This window comes from Microcaecilia unicolor, chromosome 12 (assembly GCF_901765095.1).
Source record: "Microcaecilia unicolor chromosome 12, aMicUni1.1, whole genome shotgun sequence".
NCBI lineage: Eukaryota > Metazoa > Chordata > Amphibia > Gymnophiona > Siphonopidae > Microcaecilia > Microcaecilia unicolor.
In genome coordinates, this window is record NC_044042.1 from 82,643,379 (window position 1) to 82,663,646 (window position 20,268).

The 20,268-nt window shown below is 42.5% G+C and overlaps 1 protein-coding gene across 6 annotated transcripts in view; it reads right to left on the reverse strand.

Annotated features, from left to right (window-relative positions):
• GRN (granulin precursor) overlaps positions 1 to 20,268 on the reverse strand; it is a 153,680-nt gene that overhangs the window by 81,425 nt on the left and 51,987 nt on the right. For 5 of the 6 annotated variants that reach the window (XM_030220534.1, XM_030220537.1, XM_030220536.1 and 2 more), the window contains exons 7-8: positions 13,914 to 14,020; positions 8,671 to 8,806 (exon numbers count right to left, since the gene is read on the reverse strand). In XM_030220534.1, coding sequence (XP_030076394.1) covers positions 8,671 to 8,806; positions 13,914 to 14,020 — 243 coding nt within the window. The remainder of the gene's footprint in view (positions 1 to 8,670; positions 8,807 to 13,913; positions 14,021 to 20,268) is intronic. The other variant, XM_030220535.1, reaches the window with a different exon arrangement.

Here is a 20,268-nt window from a genome sequence, read left to right on the forward strand (position 1 = left end):
TCCAACTGTGGCAGAATGGTCACCTGTACAAACAATCTAAATTGTGCTGGGAAGAAAGAGGAACGTATAGCTCTGCGCTGCCCTAAGAACAAAAAAACCCCACACACAATCTTTTACATAGATTATTAAATTGATGTTTCAACAATTGTGCATCTAAAATGAAACCCAATACTCTTGATGACCTCTCAAAAATCTAATTCTCCCCCATTTCGAGGGTTAATTTTTTAATGGAACTTTAGTCAATGAGTTGTAAAATATAATAACTTAGTTTTGGCTGTATTTAGCATCAGTAAATTTAATGAGGCCCATTTCTGTGTCTTCAAAATACTGTCTAAAATGACAATCTCAAAGTCTAAAATTTCACTAGATAGTGGTATCAAGATAAAAATATAATCTGCATAGAAGACCATATAAAACAATGAAGAACTTATTTTAAAAATGTTCAACAGGGGCGAGACAGGAGAACCCTGAGGTACACCAAATACTGAACTCCATGGTTTTGACAGTTTCCCATTTTTTCTAACCCTATCTTGTCTATTCCCAAGAAAGATGTTAAACCAATTGAAGAATGAGCCAGTAAGACCCAGATCTCTCAGCCTATTTAACAATAAGTGATAGTGTCGAAGGCACCTGAAACGTCAAATTGTAATAGCACTGAAGGAATATTTTGGCTACATAAATCCTTTACTTTAGTAACCAGTGTTAACAATATCTAGTGCTATGTCCTTCTCCAAATCCATATTGGGATTCATGAAGACATTGGTGTGTCTATATGTAGAACTGTAATTGTTTTGCAGCTACAGATTCCATTAGTTTAGCCAGCCAGGGAATACTGGCAACAGGTTGAAAATTAAAATCAGCATCTCCAGATTTAGGAATGGGAGTCAAAATTATGCCACCAAGTTCTCTTGAAACTTTCCTTCTTTAAATAATGCATTTATTAACTGTGTTATCCAAGATATAACTTAGTAAGGAGCTGTTAATATGAAGGTCGTTGGTCCAACAAAAAAAAATTGGGGCTGGAAAGTTTTGTAGTAGCTCAAACCATCTGACATGATTTTTTAAAAATTAGACCAAACCACATCTACCTTAGTCCCATTTTCATGATTAACAATTCAGACGGCTCTTCTATCATATTATGATCTGAATTTAATAGCGTGGTTATCATCAACCTTAGTTCTGAAATGACTAGTCAATTCCTCCACTGAAGGTTGCAATTCTTCAGAAATTTGAGTCAAGCTTTGGGAGCTGGTAAGTGATCTAAAGATATTAAATAAAAATTTATCAATCTGATCCATTCCTATTAGTTTCCGATAGTAAATCTTTCTAGTCACAACTACTGCTGCTTTAAACATTCTCCCTATTAAGAAATGCAGAGTTATGCATTTGGGCTGCATAAAACCAAGGGAAAGGTACAGTATATAAAGAGGATGAAGTGTTTCTGCATATTAAAGAAGAGCAAGACCTGGGGTAATCATATTTGATAGCTAAAAAGGTGATGGCAAAAGCCAGAAGGATGGATAAGTATACAGGAACAGGAAATAGCTACAGGAAAACGTAGGTGACAGCGCCTCTGTACAACTCTTTGGTCTGACCTCACTGGAGTACTATACCTGCTTTTTTTCTTTTGATTTGTTATTTATTAAATATATGTCCTACAAGTATTACTTCATTTATTGTGGAAATATCTACAAATTTTAGATTAGCTTTGTAAAAACTTTTAGTTGGGGGGGGGGGGGGGGGGGAGAATGAACCACCACAAAATGAGGTTGGCATATTTATATGGTAGTTGACGTCAGGGAGGCTTAGGATACTTCAATTAAAGCGGTATAATCAGGTGTGAGACACTTGAGGGACTGGGTGCTAGGCTTAGAATACTTTTCACCGACTGTGTGGGAACGAGATCTAATTTTCTTCTACAGACTAGAACTGATCTGTTACCCCCCACCCCCAATACACAATAGTATATTGTTGCAACCACTGTGTCCTCTGGAAGGAGTTGATGGTATATTGGAAGCAAAATGCAAATATTAGTGATCTGTTAACATTAAGGGGGAATGCAGACTTTAAGCCTGCTATGGAGCAGGGTGTATTTCGACCCTGGCAAGTATTTGGTATTACATTGGTTCAGCAACTATTTAAACGAAGAGGGGTGACACTTCTTTGCAGAGTTACAACAAATTCCCCCCCCCCCCCCCCCCGAGCTCACGAGAAGGCCGGAGATCTGATGGATCTCCAACCCCCTAGCCCCCCACGCACCCCCCCCCCCCCCCAAAAAAAAGACGACCTTGTGGCCCAGCCTTAAAAATGGTGGTGTCCAGCCCTGCCCAGTGCATCCTGGGATGTGCTGAGTGGGGCTTCACCACCATATAAGGGAGTTTCTCGTATTGGGGGGGGGGGGGGGGGGACTGGTGTGGGAGGGTCCTCCTGCTTGCATGGACAGAGCTCACCATTCATCCCCAATGGTCTGCAAACCCTAAACACCAGCTATGAGCTAGCGTAGGTTTTGCCACAGACAGTACACCAATGTTTGGCACGCTGCCCACTGATCATCGGGGAAGAATAGGTTTAGCATGTATTTCAATGCTACTTGTGGTCAGAGCCCGTGAGCACATTGTTTCACACGCTCAGGGGGGCTCTGATCATGGGGCGGTAGCAAACACAAGCGCTAGTATGGCGCTAATAGCCTCTAGCGCCCGCATTTGCGTCTAATCATCAGCCCATGGGTGCACTATATGGGAGGAAAGCTCACTAGTAGAGCACTTGAGGCAATCCAAGGACTGTAAATGGAGACATGCTCCCAGTTTGAGGAGGTGCGCAAAGCTCTGTTGAACCATTATGCCATTACCCCCGAAACCTATAGACTAAAGTTCCGGACTTTGCAAAAGGGGATGGATGATACATCGGGTTTGTGATCCAGCTAAGATACTACCACCACTGGTGGCTCGGTAAAGCCGGAGGTTAAAATCCTGGAGGACTGCCAAAACCTGATGGTCCTGGAGCAGTTTCTTCAGCACAGTCGTCCAGAGGCAAGGGAACACTACTACTACTAATCATTTCTATAGTGTACTAGACATACGCAGCGCTGTACACTTGAACATAAAGAGAAAGTCCCTGCTCAAAAGAGCTTACAATCTAATCAGGACAGACAGGACAAATAAGGGATAAGGGAATTAATAAGGTGGGAAAGATAAAACATACAAGGGTACTGTACAAGTGAATAGGGATTAGGAGTTAAAAGCAGGATAAAAAAAGTTGGGCTTTTTGAAGGCAGCCAGAGATGGTGCTGAACATACTAGCTCAGGAAGTCTATTCCAGGCATATGTTGCAACAAAACAAAAGGAACGGAGTCTAGAGTTGGCAGTGGAAAAGAAGGTACAGGTAAGAGATATTTACCTAATGAACGGCGTTCCCGGGGAGGAGTGTAGGGAGCGAAGAGTGGAGAGGTACTGAGGAGCTGCAGAGTGAATGCACTTGTAAGTTAATAAGAGGAGTTTGAACTGTATGCAGAAATGGAGAGGGAGCCAATGAAGTGACTTGAGGAGAGGGCTAATATGAGCATAGCGACACTGGCAGAATATAAGTCATGCAGCAGAATTTTGAACAGATTGAAAAGGAGAAAGATGGCTTAGTAGGAGACCTATGAGAAGCAAGAAACAATAAGTGAGAGGTGATAAGTATGGATAAGGGTTTTGGTAGTACGTTCAGAAAGGACAGGACAACTTTGGAGAAAGGAATGACAGGTTTTAGCAGTCTGTTGGATATGTGCAAAAAAAACGAAAGTGGAATCAAAGATAACCCCCAAAGTTACAAGCTGATGAGACAGGGAGGATGAGAGTGTTATCCACAGAGATAGAGAATGGGGGGAAAGGAGAGGTGGGTTTAAGGGGAAAGACAAGAAGCTCAGTCTTGGTCATATTTAGTTTCAGATGGCAGCAAGACACCCAGGCAGGAGTGTCTGACAGGCAGGTTGATACTCGAGGATGGATTTCTGGTGTGGAGAGGTAGATATGGGAGTCGTCAGCATAAAGGAGATACTGAAAACCATGGGAGGAGATCAGAGCACCAAGGGAAGAAGTATAGATGGAAAAAAGAAGAAGTCCCAAGACAGGAGCCCTGAGGTACACCAACTGATAGTGGGATACAAGTGGAGGAGGATCCACCAAAGTATACACTAAAAGTACAATGGGAGAGAAGAAGAAAACCGGGAGAGAACAGAGCCCTGAAAACCAAGCGAGGACAGTGTATCAAGGAGTAGGCGGCGATTAAGTGACAAAAGCAGCAGATAGATAAGGATGAGGAAATAGAGACCTTTGAATCTGTATAAGAACAAGTCACTGGAGACTTTAGCAAGGGCTGCTTCAGTTGAGTGAAGAGGGTGGAAGCCAGACTGAAGTGGATCCAGAATTGCTTGAGGTGAAAGAAAGTCAATACAACAGTGGTGAACAGCACGTTCCAGTATCTTGGATAGGAACGGGAGGAGGGAGATGTAGCAATAGTTAGAAGGACAGGTTGGGTCCAATGAAGGTTTCTAGAGGAGTGGTGTAACTACAGCATGTTTGAAGGCATCATCTTGACTCCCCTAACCAGCCTAGGGTTAACAATTTCCTGTTTCCTGAGCTAGATCTTAAACAGTGCAGTGGATTATACCTTTGTGACTCACCAAGGTGGTCACACCTTGGATCTACTCATTTGACCCCTGGTTTCTCATCTCACCCCATTGTTTCTGACCCATTATAGATTCCATGGTTTGACCACTTTTTTATTACGTTCATTCCCCCCTCTCAAGCACGTTGTTTGCCATCTTATCCTTTGCAAAAACTCTAGAAGTCTCTCAAAAGTAGACCCTAGCACCTTGGCTCTGTCCCTTTTTTTCTTCTTCCCTGATGACTTCTTGACCTGAGTCTTGATGACCAAACTACCTCACTTCATAAAGGTCCTCTTCTGTTCTTGACTCCGTAGCACCTCTTCAACACCGTACTATGACTCCTTCCCTAAATTCAATGATGGCCTCCAGCTAGTTAAAAAAAAGCAGCTACGTAGAGCAGAGCGCCGTTGGAGTAAATCCATATCCCCTGCTGACTTGGCCTTGTTTAGATAGTTGACTTGAAATTACAATTATTAAAGTCACCAAATAAGAGGACATCTGGAAAATGGAGAGAGACATCTGCTTGGGCTTGATAACATGAGTCCCTTTTAAAGAAGAACAGTAGAAGAGGAGTAAAGTAAAAGGAGAGGGAGTTAGTACTCTAACTGCCAAGACCTCCAGGAAAGGGAGAGATGGCTGGAGTTCTAGAACTTTGAGTCACTCAGAAAAGAAAAATGCAAGCCCACCTCCCTTTTTTTTTTTTTTTTTTAAGGGTCTAGCAAGGGAGAAGACAACATAACCATTTGGAAGGGATTCATAAAGGTAATTCTCCTCACCTGAACGAATCCAGGTTTCCGTGCAGCATAGTATGTCTAGGTTTGAAGAGAAGATAAGAATGTTTGGCCTTAGTGTGAGCCCTTAAGAAACTGCAACCATACTTGTATGGGTGAGACTTTACCATCATCATGGATCACAATCCAATGGTCTGGCTTAAAAGAATGTCAGGCAAGAATGGGAAGGCACTCTGGGGGAGCCTGTCCCTGCAGATGTATAACTTCACCATACAGCACCACAAAGGCAGTGAACACGAAAATGCTGAAGGACTGCCCTGACACTGGATTATGGAACCCTGAACAGCGGACTGAAGAGGCCACAGTCCGGGGTCTCTCAAAGAGGGGAGGTGTGCTGAAACAGTGGGTTTCTAAGCCTGTGAACTGTATTAATTATTTCATGAAGTGTATTTCTCCTAATTGGCCAGCAGACAGCGATTGTTTTGGGTTTTAAAGTTGTTGCAGAAAAAGACCCTGTGAGCAGCTATATTTCCTGAACTCCCCAGGTAGTAAACAAATGTTTAGAGTGTTTTATATTTGACCAATATTCAGTTACCTGTTATTGCTTGCTGATTTCACCTTTTTCTGTTCACTGTTCAAGTTCTGTGATAATAAACCTATAGTTTATTAGCTCTGCTGTCCTGGGCTGACTAAGAATCCTGGTGGTTTGTCTTTTAGGTCCGAGTGCTTTCTAGGAACTGTAGGATCCCTGGGAGTGTGGTCCAGTGTCCTAGGAATCACCAGGGAATAACCTGCGAGCGGGGGACTCGCCTAGAGGCAAGTGGGATCAAGTCAGCGGGAGGAGGGTGCTAATGTAGAGCATAAACGGTAGGTGCAGACAGACCTGAGCAATGCTGGGGACAGACCCTCTAAATGGCTACAGGATTAGCCCCGGTTGGGTGTTAGACGTTCCGTAACAGGTGTGCATTATGTATTGTGTATTTTATGATTATACATTTTTTGAATGAAATCAATAAATAAGGGAGAGAAAGGGATAGTAGAATTTAGCAGAAAAGGATAGAAAAGGACTAGTTAAAAAACACATAGTCTATGTGCATAATATTCTTTTCCCAAACCCAACCACTAGCTTTAGTACTTGTGCTTAAGTCCCAGCTCACAACTTCCTAGACTGATCAGGTTTGTGAATACTGTGGAGATAACCAAGATGGTTTCCTCATGGGCTGGGAATGTTATTACATAATATGGACACTTACTGGCCAGATCCAGGGCCCATGAGGCTGCAGGGTTCTAAGAGAAGCCCAACTCTCACATCCCTGCAGTGACTGAACTAAAGTTGGGAAAGTGATATAAAATACCATAAAAGCTCTCCAACAACTGTGAAAGGAAGTTCATGGTGCCACATTCCAGTTCCGAGCAGGAGGAAATTTTTTTTGCATACAATAAAGTTTTCATGTGCTCCTAGCCCTTTTTGCTTAGGGAAACTGTAGTTTTTAAATATTTCTATTTTATTCTAAGTAATAAAACAAGCACAAATGCATAAACTACAATCATCCCTGTAAAACACCAAGTAGGGCTTCACCTAATTTGACTAAACCCCCAACCTACTCACCCCTGCCCCTAGGACGCCAACTAGCATGGTCTGCTCTTCAGCAAACTGTTGTTGATAACCTGTCATCTACAGATTCCAATCTCATCTTGGATTTTTTTTTTTAATAAAAATATAAGAACGTAAGCAGAGAGTAGGATTGCGTGGCCAGTATTCTCAGTGGAGGAGGGTAGTTAGTGAGGTCCCGCAGGGGTCTGTGCTGGGTCCGTTGCTTTTTAATGTATTTATAAATGACCTAGAGATGGGAATAACTAGTGAGGTAATTAAATTCGCCGATGACACAAAATTATTCAGGGTCGTCAAGTCGCAGGAGGAATGTGAACGATTACAGGAGGACCTTGCGAGACTGGGAGAATGGGCGTGCAAGTGGCAGATGAAGTTCAATGTTGACAAGTGCAAAGTGATGCATGTGGGTAAGAGGAACCCGAATTATAGCTACGTCTTGCAAGGTTCCGCGTTAGGAGTTACGGATCAAGAAAGGGATCTGGGTGTCGTCGTCGATGATACGCTGAAACCTTCTGCTCAGTGTGCTGCTGCGGCTAGGAAAGCGAATAGAATGTTGGGTGTTATTAGGAAGGGTATGGAGTCCAGGTGTGCGGATGTTATAATGCCGTTGTATCGCTCCATGGTGCGACCGCACCTGGAGTATTGTGTTCAGTACTGGTCTCCGTATCTCAAAAAAGATATAGTAGAATTGGAAAAGGTACAGCGAAGGGCGACGAAAATGATAGTGGGGATGTGACGACTTTCCTATGAAGAGAGGCTGAGAAGGCTAGGGCTTTTCAGCTTGGAGAAGAGACGGCTGAGGGGAGATATGATAGAAGTGTATAAAATAATGAGTGGAATGGATCGGGTGGATGTGAAGCGACTGTTCACGCTATCTAAAAATACTAGGACTAGAGGGCATGAGTTGAAGCTACAGTGTGGTAAATTTAAAACGAATCGGAGAAAATTTTTCTTCACCCAACGTGTAATTAGACTCTGGAATTCGTTGCCGGAGAACGTGGTACGGGCGGTTAGCTTGACGGAGTTTAAAAAGGGGTTAGATAGATTCCTAAAGGACAAGTCCATAGACCGCTATTAAATGGACTTGGAAAAATTCCGCATTTTTAGGTATAACTTGTCTGGAATGTTTTTACGTTTGGGGAGCGTGCCAGGTGCCCTTGACCTGGATTGGCCACTGTCGGTGACAGGATGCTGGGCTAGATGGACCTTTGGTCTTTCCCAGTATGGCACTACTTATGTACTTATGTAAGAGTAGCCATACTGGGTTAGACCAATGGTCCATCTAGCCCAGTATCATGTTTTCCAAATACTGGCCCAAGCCAGGTCACAAGCACCTGGCAGAAAGCTTCTCCTATCCAAACACCAAACTACACTGAGGTGAAACAGAATACCAGATCCAGAAAAATGGCTTCTATGAAAGATTAAAAGGAAGGGGGGCAGTGACCAATCATTTGGACTGGACAGGTGTACAATTTAATGGAAATTATAAAAGCTACACTCTATATGGGAAAAAAAAAAAAAAAAAAGATCACGACTGCATCGATTACTGCTGGACACACCCTCTGTCCAAATCAAAACAATGGTGGGGATGGGGATCTGTTAAGAGCATACAGTAAAGGTGAACAAAGGGAGATCACCATTAGTGAAAAGATGCAACCAGCCCACCACCACCTAAATACCTTTCTTTGCTAGAGCAAGGACCTTCGTCAGCAACGGACTCTGGCTCCTCTCATCTGTGCCGACGCATATAGAGCGGATCAGGTCACACTTTGTCCCCTCTGGGCAGCAGTGGATGTGGTCAGCGCAACACACTGCCTGAAAAGACAAAATAGTTCTCATTTGGCTTCTACCCTCACTTCCACAGGATCAGAATACAGGCATGCAGCATATTCCTCAGTAATGTGTATCCAGTCTCTCTCACAACCTGTATATTTATGTTTCACGTTCTCTTGTATTAAATTGTGGGGGTGGGGATGGGAGGGGGAAACATCAAGGCTGGTATACAAAAAAAAAAAAAAGGACACTGATCTCCGAAAACACCAAGACCCTAATATTTTAGGTCTGCAACATTTTTAGTAGTACTTTTTTTTTTTTTTTTTTAAAGGAGACATTAGGATGTACCTACTTATTTTCTTTCCTTTAGTCGCACCAGACCACTTCAGAACCTGTGGGTTGTGCCTGTCAACCAGTGGATGGAGACAGAAAAAAAAAAGTTCTGCATCCTTCACCCAGTAAGGGCACCATGCAGCCTTAGATGCTCAGTATTCCGAATGACTGAACAATGGATCATTTGTTCCATTTTGCTTGAGTTATTGTACCAATACTCATAATATATTGCTGGTAAAAAAAAAAAATTAAAAAAAAGTTTAAACGGTTAGAGAAAACTAAATCTTGAACCTGAAGCAAGTTTAACTGTTTATAAAACAGTGACAAGACAGAGTAGACTAAATAATTGGAAATATATTAGGAATAGCCTCTGGACAGGTCTGGTGGAACCACAGTAAAGAAAGTTAGCGGAAAGACATTCCTTCTTCCTTAGTGTCCTCACCAGACCAGACCCTGTGGGATATATTAAAGCACATCTCTAGATAGGTGGGACTCCAAATTTTCTGCCCGATTTCAGTTCCATATGCAGTATTCAGTCATGCTCGTACCGGAAGTATAATGCTTTGTGAACATAAACACTCACAACTGTATCATTGGTCTGAGGCTGCAAATTGAAGTACCACAACTCCACCCATAAGATCAAAACAGAACGGTTTTCAAACCTTAGGAGGTCACTGCCTTTTGAAATGAAGTATGCGCTGTATATGCTGTAATTGCCTATGATTTACTTGTTCTTGCTATACAATGCCTTGGGTGAATTTCTTCAAAGAGCGATAAATATATTACTACTACTACTATTATTTAGCATTTCTATGGCGCTACAAGGCACACGCAGCGCTGCACAAACATAGAAGAAAGACAGTCCCTGCTCAAAGAGCTTACAATCTAATAGACAAAAAATAAATAAAGTAAGCAAATCAAATCAATTAATGTGAACGGGAAGGAAGAGAGGAGGGTAGGTGGAGGCGAGTGGTTACGAGTCAAAAGCAATGTTAAAGAGGTGGGCTTTCAGTCTAGATTATATATATATATATATATCCTAATACATTTACCTCAGCTACCAGGAAATCATATTTTTAGATGTTGGTTCCCCTTAATTGATACCGGCAGAGAGAAAAATTAAGTCTGCCCAACCCTGGAATTTGGAAGTACATTGCAGTGACCAAAGTACCTTTCTACCTTTGGGAGAAAGGACAGAATTGGATAATCAAAATTGTTACTTCCGCAAACGGGAGAAAGAGCTCTCTGCATGTTAGAACTTGTAGCTCAAAATTCTCTCAGAAGAGATAAAAACCAAGAATAACCACAAAAGGGTGAGATTCTTCAAAGATGCTCCTTAAAAAGGGCCAAAAGAATGTCCAAAATGGATGTCCCATCTCGAATGTATCATGTGCCGAGGATGTCCATGAACAACCATTTTACAAACTGAATGGCAAAAAAGCAGGGACAAGGACATCTGTCTGGTAGCAATCTTAGAATGGCCACAAAGAAATCCCTGCAGAGCAAGAGGTGCAGCAGACTGTAAACAAAGGGACCCAGGTTCATATACCACTAACTTTTGTTTTATAATTGTGAGTTCTCCAGAAACAGAAAAATATCTACGGTACCTAAATATAAGCAACCTGTAAGCCCAAGGTCTATTGAAGTTACATACATTTGTGTACAGTAGGTATTTTTCTATTCCTTGAGGGCACAAATTTAAAGGTCCCATGGTTTCCAGGCCACTGCACTAACCATTAGGGCTGGGGTGCCTCCAGGACCAGGTTTGAGAACCACTACATTAGGCTACTCCTCAGATCCACATGCTGCTCTGTTCAGAATGACCATATTGCTTGAAGCTGTCAAAGACCCCTGGCTTTCCTTTCCAATTTCACTTTCAGGGGAGGTGGGGGGGGGGGGGGGGAAGAGGGACATCAACCACTAAGGGATTAAGCTGTCATGCCTTAATCTTTCTAGTAGCCAGCTGCATGTGTTTCTGCTCAGACCACCTTTTTGTACCCTAGATGTGACAAACAGATCTAAGGACGTCCTTTTCAAACTTGGATGTTTCTTCCCATTCGGTTATCGCTATGGACGTCCTGATTTTGAGCACTCCCAAGTCCCACCCAAAACATGCTCACAAAACACCCCCTTGCCACTTAGACATACTGCAGTGTTGGACTTTCATTTTCTGTCCTTGTAAAAAAAATTGGGATTTGGACATTTCAAGTACATGACATCCATGGAGAAATTAGACCTTACCTGCTAATTTGCTTTTGTTTAGTCCCTCCGGACCAGCCCAGCAAATGACTGATTGGTTGTGCACGCCTGCTGGAAGGCATGCACAACCCATCAGTCAATTGCTGGGCCATCCCGGAGGGATGCTAAGGAATTAGGCATTTTGAGATGTCCATATGCTTCGAAAATAAGTGCCACAGCATTCTGCATTGAAAAAGGTACACTCTTTCTTTTTTTCCTTCTTTTCCCTGTTCTATGATAGAAAAGGAATGGAATGCCATCAATTTTAGATGATCAATATACTGCCTAATGAGGGGAAGCTCAAGGCAGTTTACAAACAATGGATGTAATTGCTCAAGAGCCTTTCAGGCAGTCTGGAAAGCAAGACAAAATTACTACTACTACTATTTAGCATTTCTATAGCGCTACAAGGCGTACGCAGCACTGCACAAACATAGAAGAAAGACAGTCCCTGCTCAAAGAGCTTACAATCTAATAGACAAAAAATAAAGTAAGCAAATCAAATCGATTAATGTGAACGGGAAGGAAGAGAGGAGGGTAGGTGGAGGCAAGTGGTTACGAGTCAAAAGCAATGTTAAAGAGGTGGGCTTTCAGTCTAGATTTAAAGGTGGCCAAGGATGGGGCAAGATGTAGGGGTTCAGGAAGTTTATTCCAGGCGTAGGGTGCAGCGAGACAGAAGGCGCGAAGTCTGGAGTTGGCAGTAGTGGAGAAGGGAACAGATAAGAAGGATTTATCCATGGAGCGGAGTGCACAGGAAGGGGTGTAGGGAAGGACGAGTGTGGAGAGATACTGGGGAGCAGCAGAGTGAGTACATTTATAGGTTAGTAGAAGAAGTTTGAACAGGATGCGAAAACGGATAGGGAGCCAGTGAAGGGTCTTGAGGAGAGGGGTAGTATGAGTAAAGCGACCCTGGCGGAAGATGAGACGGGCAGCAGAGTTTTGAACCGACTGGAGAGGGGAGAGGTGACTAAGTGGGAGGCCAGCAAGAAGCAGATTGCAGTAGTCTAAACGAGAGGTGACAAGGGTGTGGATGAGGGTTTTGGTAGAGTGCTCGGAGAGAAAGGGGCGGATTTTACGGATGTTGTAAAGAAAGAAACGACAGGTCTTGGCAATCTGCTGGATATGAGCAGAGAAGGAGAGAGAAGAGTCAAAGATGACCCCAAGGTTTCGAGCTGAGGAGACAGGGAGAATGAGAGAGCCATCAACAGAAATAGAAAACGGGGGGAGCGGGGAGGTGGGTTTGGGGGGGAATCTTAAAAAGGACCCTCTGAGTCACTTCTACTTGGATCCGGTCCTGAAGACCAAAATATACAGAAGGAGAACTGCCTCCTCAGTATACCACTTGTCAAACTCAAGTAATCTAAAGAGGGAGGTGGTTCCACCCACCACCATTCACTGGAGACAGAGGGACCCATGCGGAAAGCCTTAGCATGTGGCATGTACTATAAAATTAACTTCAAACATAACCTACAGAAATGCAGTAAGCAATGAGCATGCAAATTACTGCTGCATTAAAAATATGGCAGCAATCTGCAGTTCATTGCTAAAATGGCTCATGCCAACTCTTTAGGGAGTGCCCCAAGTGTGGGTGGGGGCTATTAGCTTCTACACTGCCTCAGGCCTGGTGGTGGAATTCTCAGGTTCTGCTCGCCTTTAAAATCAGCTCTGTAGTTCTCAATGTGGAATAGCTAAATATCCTGATTTTAATAGGCCATGTGCCAATGTCAACCGAGCAACCTAACTCCCACACTGAGCCCATTTCTGAATTGTGCGGCCAACAACCTGTACACATACCCAGTGATAACCCTAAGCTGCTGCCCTCCAACAGCTCTCTGCATCAGCACCAGAGAAATATTGAACATCTAAGGCTGTATGGTGCCATTATCGGGCAAAGCATGCAGGCCTTTTTGATTAGTCTCCATTTGCTGGTGAACAGGCACAACCCAGATTCTGGCCTGGCCTTGTGAGAACACTAAGGAAAACCATTTTTGATACGAAATTGAAAGAGTTCCAAACTAGGAATGTGGTTCAATGATTCCCACCTGCTGTCCAGTTTTAGACCTAGGAGATCTTGGCAGTATGGAACAGACCCATTGTTTCAGGCTGAACAGTGGGCGTAGCAAACAAAAAAACAAACATTGAGCGACTTGGGTCACAAGCACCTGGCAGATCCCAAAAAGTGGCTCTCTCTCATACTTCATTTCCAGAATGAACAAGGGCTTTCCCAAGTCTACCCAATACTCTTAATTTACAGAGATCTTTACTAATCAATATGCCAAAACATGCAAAAATGATTTAGACAGCATGTTGTCAATAAGAAGATTCAAAGATTAGCTATTAACTGGAGAGGAAGAAAATAGAATTATGCTTGTATTAAACTTAATGCAAATCGAGAAGCATAAACAACCCTCTTAAATGTGATAACATCTTTTATTCCCCCACCACATGAGAAAAGTTTTTTTATTACGAAACCATCACAACAAGCATTAAGAGACACCACAATGTTTCAATATTTCACTGTCCACCAGAAGTAGCCAGCAAGCCACAGATGCCAACTCCTCTTATGTCAGGTACTCACATTTTGCATTGGACAGCAGCCAAACTTGGGGCTCTGTTGCTGACAACAAGTAGTCCAATCCGGGCAGGTTAAACCATCTTCACATTTATTATTTCTGGAAGAGTCTGCTGTGGGAAGACCAAAATGAAAAACCAGGGGCATAAATGGAGCCTATGCCAAACAAAAGACAAATCAGCAAACAGGACACAGAGAAAGGCAAGCCTCAGTGTTTAATCTCTACACTACAAAGTATCACAACTTTATTAAGTGGTGACTTAAGGGCAGACCCGCTTTGCTTCTGCGTCTGTCCCCAAATCCATAAGTCAAGACTTAGCCTTGGTTACATCTGAGGTTATGTTACTGGTGTACGTCTAAGAAGGAATGGAAACTCAGTGGGTTCCTTACCATATACTGGGCTAGAACGTGGTAAGGAACCTGCTAGATGACCGAGTAAAAAGGGTACTCAGGGAAGACAAAGCCATTGTTCTGGAATTTTCTAGCCTTTCTTCTGGGTCTGTGTTTCTGTGAGTTTCCACTGATAGTTGCAAGACAGGAATTTCTGCCTGACCACAAACTGACAAAAACCATTGCCATGGCATCCCAACCAACTGTCTTGTTACAAACGAACTGACAAGACCCCCCACTGTCAATGACTTTCCCAACTGTTTGTTACTGAGCAGAGGTGTGGCAAGGACATTAAGGCCCTATCACAGGTCTCTTATGTACTTGCAGGATTGCTGATTGGGTGATATATGAGGTGGTCCTTTGTGGTGGGAAGGGAATATAAGTAACTGCTCATCTAAAGAGACTGAAATAACCCAGCTGGCAGGAGAGTTTCATATCCTTGCCACAGCCTATTTCCAGGGGGAGTGTCCTTCCCCGCCCCCTTGTAAGAACTAATTCTTTACAGCTTTCATTCTCTCTTTCTCTCTCTTCTTTCCTATTGTTAGACTCTATTCTGTGAAACTACTAATGCCAAGAGCCAATAGTATTTCTTGTGCTGTTGATAATGAGAAATATAGATTCCTTTCTTTTTTTAACTTGAGTTTTTTTTTTTACAAGAATAGCAATCAAATGCGGCCAGAACACCATAGCAGAGAGATTAAATAAATTCTTTGCTTCGGTCTTCACCAAGGAAGATTTGGGAGAGATACTGATGCCAGAAATGGTATTTAAAGCTGACGAGTCAGAGGAACTGAATCGAATCTCTGTAAAACTGGAAGTAGTAATGGGGCAATTTGACAAACTGAGGAGCAGCAAATCTCCTGGACCGGATGATACTCATCCCAGAGTACTGACAGAATTGAAAAATGAACTTGCAGAACTATTGTTAGCAATATGTAATTAATCTTGAAAATCAAGCATGGCACCGGAAGATTGATGGCACCGGAAGATTGGAGGGTGGCCAATGTAACACTAATTTTTTTAAAAGGCTCCTGATGTGATCCAGGAAATTATAGACCGGTGAGCCTGATGTCAGTGCTGGGCAAAATGGTAGAGACTATTATAAAGAACAAAATTACAGAGCATATAATAAGCATGGATTAATGAGACAAAGCCAACATGGAATGCCTCACCAATCTATTACATTTCTTTGAAGGGATGAACAAACGTGTGGATAAAGGCAAGCCGGTTGATATTATGTATCTGGATTTTCAAAAGGCATTTGACAAAGTACCTCATGAAAGACTCTAGAGGAAACGAGTCATGGAATAGAAGAATGTTCTACTGTGGATTAAAAACTGGTTAAAAAGATAGAAAAGAGAAGGTAGGGTTAAACAGTCAGTATTCTCAATGGAGAAGAGTAGATAGTGGGGGTTCCTCAAGGGTCCATGCTGGGACCACTGCTTTTTAACATTTATAAATGATCTAGAGATGGGAATAACTAGTGAGAATTAAATTTGCTGACAACAAAGTTATTCAAAGTTGTTAAAAGGCAAGAGGATTGTGAAAAATTACAAGAGGACCTTATGAGACTGGGCATCTAAATGGCAGATGACAATGTAAGCAAGTGCGAAAGAGGAACCCAAACTATAGCTACGTGATGCAAGGTTCCACATTAGGAGTCACCGACCAGGAAAGGGATCTAGGTGTCATCGTTGATGATATGTTGAAACCCTCTGCTCAGTGTGTAGCGATGGCTAAGAAATCAAATAGAATGTCAGGTATTACTAGGAAAGGAATGGAAAACAATGAAGATGTTATGCCGTATCTCAAAAAAGATATAGTAGAATTGGAAAAGGTACAGCGAAGGGCGACGAAAATGATAGTGGGGATGGGACGACTTTCCTATGAAGAGAGGCTGAGAAGGCTAGGGCTTTTCAGCTTGGAGAAGAGACGGCTGAGGGGAGATATGATAGAAGTGTATAAAATAATGAGTGGAATGGATCGGGTGGATGTGAAGCGACTGTTCACGCTATCCAAAAATACTAGGACTAGAGGGCATGAGTTGAAGCTACAGTGTGGTAAATTTAAAACGAATCGGAGAAAATTTTTCTTCACCCAACGTGTAATTAGACTCTGGAATTCATTTCCGGAGAACGTGGTACGGGCGGTTAGCTTGACGGAGTTTAAAAAGGGGTTAGATAGATTCCTAAAGGACAAGTCCATAGACCGCTATTAAATGGACTGGAAAAATTCCTCATTTTTAGGTATAACTTGTCTGGAATGTTTTTACGTTTGGGGAGCGTGCCAGGTGCCCTTGACCTGGATTGGCCACTGTCGGTGACAGGATGCTGGGCTAGATGGACCTTTGGTCTTTCCCAGTATGGCACTACTTATGTACTTATGTACTTATGTACTTATTGTATTGCTCCATGGTGTGACAGCACCTCAAATACTGTGTGCAATTCTGGTCACCGCATGATATAGTGGAATTAGAAAAGATACAGAGAAGGGCAACGAAAACGATAAAGGGAATGGGATAACTTCCCTATGAGGAAAGGCTAAAGCGGCTAGGGTTCTTCAGTTTGGAGAAAAGACGGCTGAGGGGAGATATGATAAGAGGTCTATAATGAGTGGAGTGGAACTGGTAGACATGAATTGCTTGTTTACTCTTTCAAAAAAAAAAAAAAAAAAAAAAACTAGTAGTAGGGGGCACACAAAGAATCTGTAAAGTAGTAAATTTAAAACATATCAGAGAAAATATTTCTTCACTCAACATGTATGTTTCAATAATTTTATTGAGAAATTAACACATCCATGAAACTTGGCTTTTATCAGAGTACATAACACATCATTGTCATATCAATATATCCATAACTCCTGCCATCTTTGCTTTTCTCGTTTTCTCCCACCCTCCCCTCCCATCCCCTCCCTTGCATCCAATAAGGTGGTGGTCATGGTATCAAAAGGCGGTAACATAAAATGATGGAGTTCAAATACAAACATATCTTCTATAGCTTCCTATTATGTTATTCCCCCCTCCCCATCCGAACAGGTCTCTTACGTTCTCTCATTATCTCCCCCTCCTTCCCTTTCCAAATTGTTGCATAGTTATCCACTACAATTATCTTAATTATTGTTACAGAGTATTGAGAATAAGACTTCTCCCTCTCTGGGTCATCCCGTCCAAAAAGCATCCCCAAATTTTGAGAAAGCGCACTTTTCTTTTGTATGTTCCTTTTCTTTTGTATGTTCCTTTCGCTTCTCTCGCTTCCCAGGTCATCAGTTGGTGCACTTGGTTGCGCCAATGCCAAAAGGTCAATGGGTTTGCAGAAGTCCAATGCTGCATTATATATTTCCTTGCAACCAAACATATCTTGCGACAAAACATGATCTTGTCTGTTTTTGTCTAGTGTACGTTTCTTGTTGGTCTAAAATTAACTGTACCAGATTCATATCAATTCTACTACTCACTGTGTTAGACAGGAATGATACTATTTGTCTCCAAAATCTCTGTATTAGAGCACATTCCCAAAGCACGTGATATAGTGTGTTATTAGACCTGTTACATTTCAAGCAGATAGCTGACTGGATTCCCCCCCCCCCCCCCCCCCCCCCGACCTATGCAACTGTACCTGGGTAAAATAGGCCCTATGTATCACTCTAAACGTGCATTCTCTGAGACCTGCTCCTCCTATGACCCTGGGAATACCTTTTATTTGCTTTGCAATATCCCATGTTGTCAGATCCCTTCCCAAATCTTCTTCCCAGTGCTGTCGTATCTGAGCTAGCTCCTTCCCAGGCACCAGCTCCCATAATTTCGAGTGTATATTGGAAATGAAGGAGGCATTTTCAGAATCTCCTCAAAAAACCTTCTGAGTCGTTCATCCAATTTCTTATTTAGGGCTTCTCTATTAAAAGTTTGAATATAGTGTTGAAGTTGACAGTGCGCGAAGTGGTCCCCCCAGCTCGCCGTCCCTAATGTCCGCAATTGTGACATCGCTTTAATAGTCCCATCTTCCTCTAGAACATCCTTCAGTCTAGCTATTCCTTTTCGTTCCCAATTAGTAAAGGTGTTATTTTCTAGCCCCGGTAGGAACATCGGATTCCCTTTGATTGTTAGGAGCTCAGTTACAAATGGGTCCCCCTTCCCAACAATTTCCCTAAAAACCTCCACGCTTCTCTAATGGGTAGTAATAAGACACTATGTCGGTATCTGTAGGGAAGTGTTTTATTCTGAGTGTGTAATAACCTTATAAGATTATATGGTGTAAAGAAATCTATTTCTAGCTCAAGAGGTGTATGTACCCGAGTGGAAAATATCCAATCTCTCACCTGTCGCAATAAACAGGCCATATTGTAGTATTTAATGTTTGGGATCCCCATTCCTCCTTGTTTCCATCCTCCCAGCAAAAATTTCTGCTGGAGTTTAGCTCGTTTCCCAGCCCAGCAGAACCGCATCACAAGACGGTAATAATGCTTAATATCTATTTGCCGAATCTTTATTGGCAATGTCTGGAGGGCATATACCCATCTTGGCAATATCACTATCCTGACAAATCCTCCCCCGCCAGTGACCGTTAAAGTATTCCAGGAATCCAATTGTTGGGTTGTCTGTTCCAGTAATTTGTTAACATTTAGGTTGTATAAATCTCTCGTGCTAACCGGAAGCAATATATCCAAATATTTAAAGAAGACATTCGCCCATTTTAGTGGGAAATCTCTATTCCAGAGTATGTGGGCTTCTAAGTTTATAGCCAACGCCTCCGATTTATCTAGATTTAATTTGAATCCCGAGTAGTCTCCAAACTCTTGGTAGACCTCTAAGAGATTACCTAATGCTTCCTTCAGTTTCATTAAGATCACTAGCAGCTCGTCAGCAAAGGCGGCCAACTTGAACTCCTGTTTTATTTTTACTCCAGGTATTGCCGAGCACTCATGGATATCCCTAATTAGTGGATCTAAATATAGCGTGAAGAGTAGCGGTGATAACTGACACCCTTGTCTCGTTCCCCTTCTGATTTGAATTTCCCCAGATACATTCCCGTTAACCATTATTTGTGCCCTGGGGGATTCATACAGCGCTCTTATCGCCTGCACAAATCTGCCTTGCACCCCGTACTCATTCATCACTGAATACAGAGAGGGCCACTCCACTCTGTCAAACGCTTTTTCTGCGTCGAAACTCATCATTAGAGCTTGTTCTTTAGTGTGCCCCAAGTGTTCCAGCGATGTGAGGATACGTCAAATATTTTTTGAAACCGATCTTCCCTGCACGAACCCCACCTGCGCTTCATGAATAATATGAGGCAGCACACGGCCCAATCTGTTTGCTAAAATTTTTGGTTAATAAGTGAGATGGGTCGATATGAGGATACGAGCTGCACATCTCTCTTCGGTTTAGGGAACACAATTATCAGAGCCAGGTTCAAGTGCTCAGGCAGCCTACCACATTCTATCCATCCGTTAAACACCTTGGCTAGGATAGGCACAATCGAGTCCCCCATCAATTTATAAAATTCTGCTTTATAGCCATCAGGGCCCGGGGCTTTGCCAATTTTACTTAGTCCTATAGCCCATATTATCTCATCTTCACTAATCTCAGCATTTAATCGATTAGCATCATGTTCACTCAATTTCGGGACCTTAATGTTTGTCAAGTACTGCTCTCCCGGAAGTCCTTCCTATTCTGGGGCTCTATACAAGTTCTGATAATAGCTTTGAAAAGCCAATCTAATTTCTTGGTTTGTATGTAGTAAGCACCCTTTATTTTTAATTGTAGTTATATTCCTAGAGGCATATCTAGGGGTGATGACTCTTGCCAGGTACTTGTCCCCCTTGTTCCCAAATTTATATAATTGATACCGATAATATGTCTGAGATTTCACCTCTCTGTCATGAAGCAGAGAGTTAAGGGCTGTCTGTGCTACCATCACCTCTTGTCTAATCCGAGGACATGGGGTCAAGCCATATTGCCTCGTCAATCCCCGTA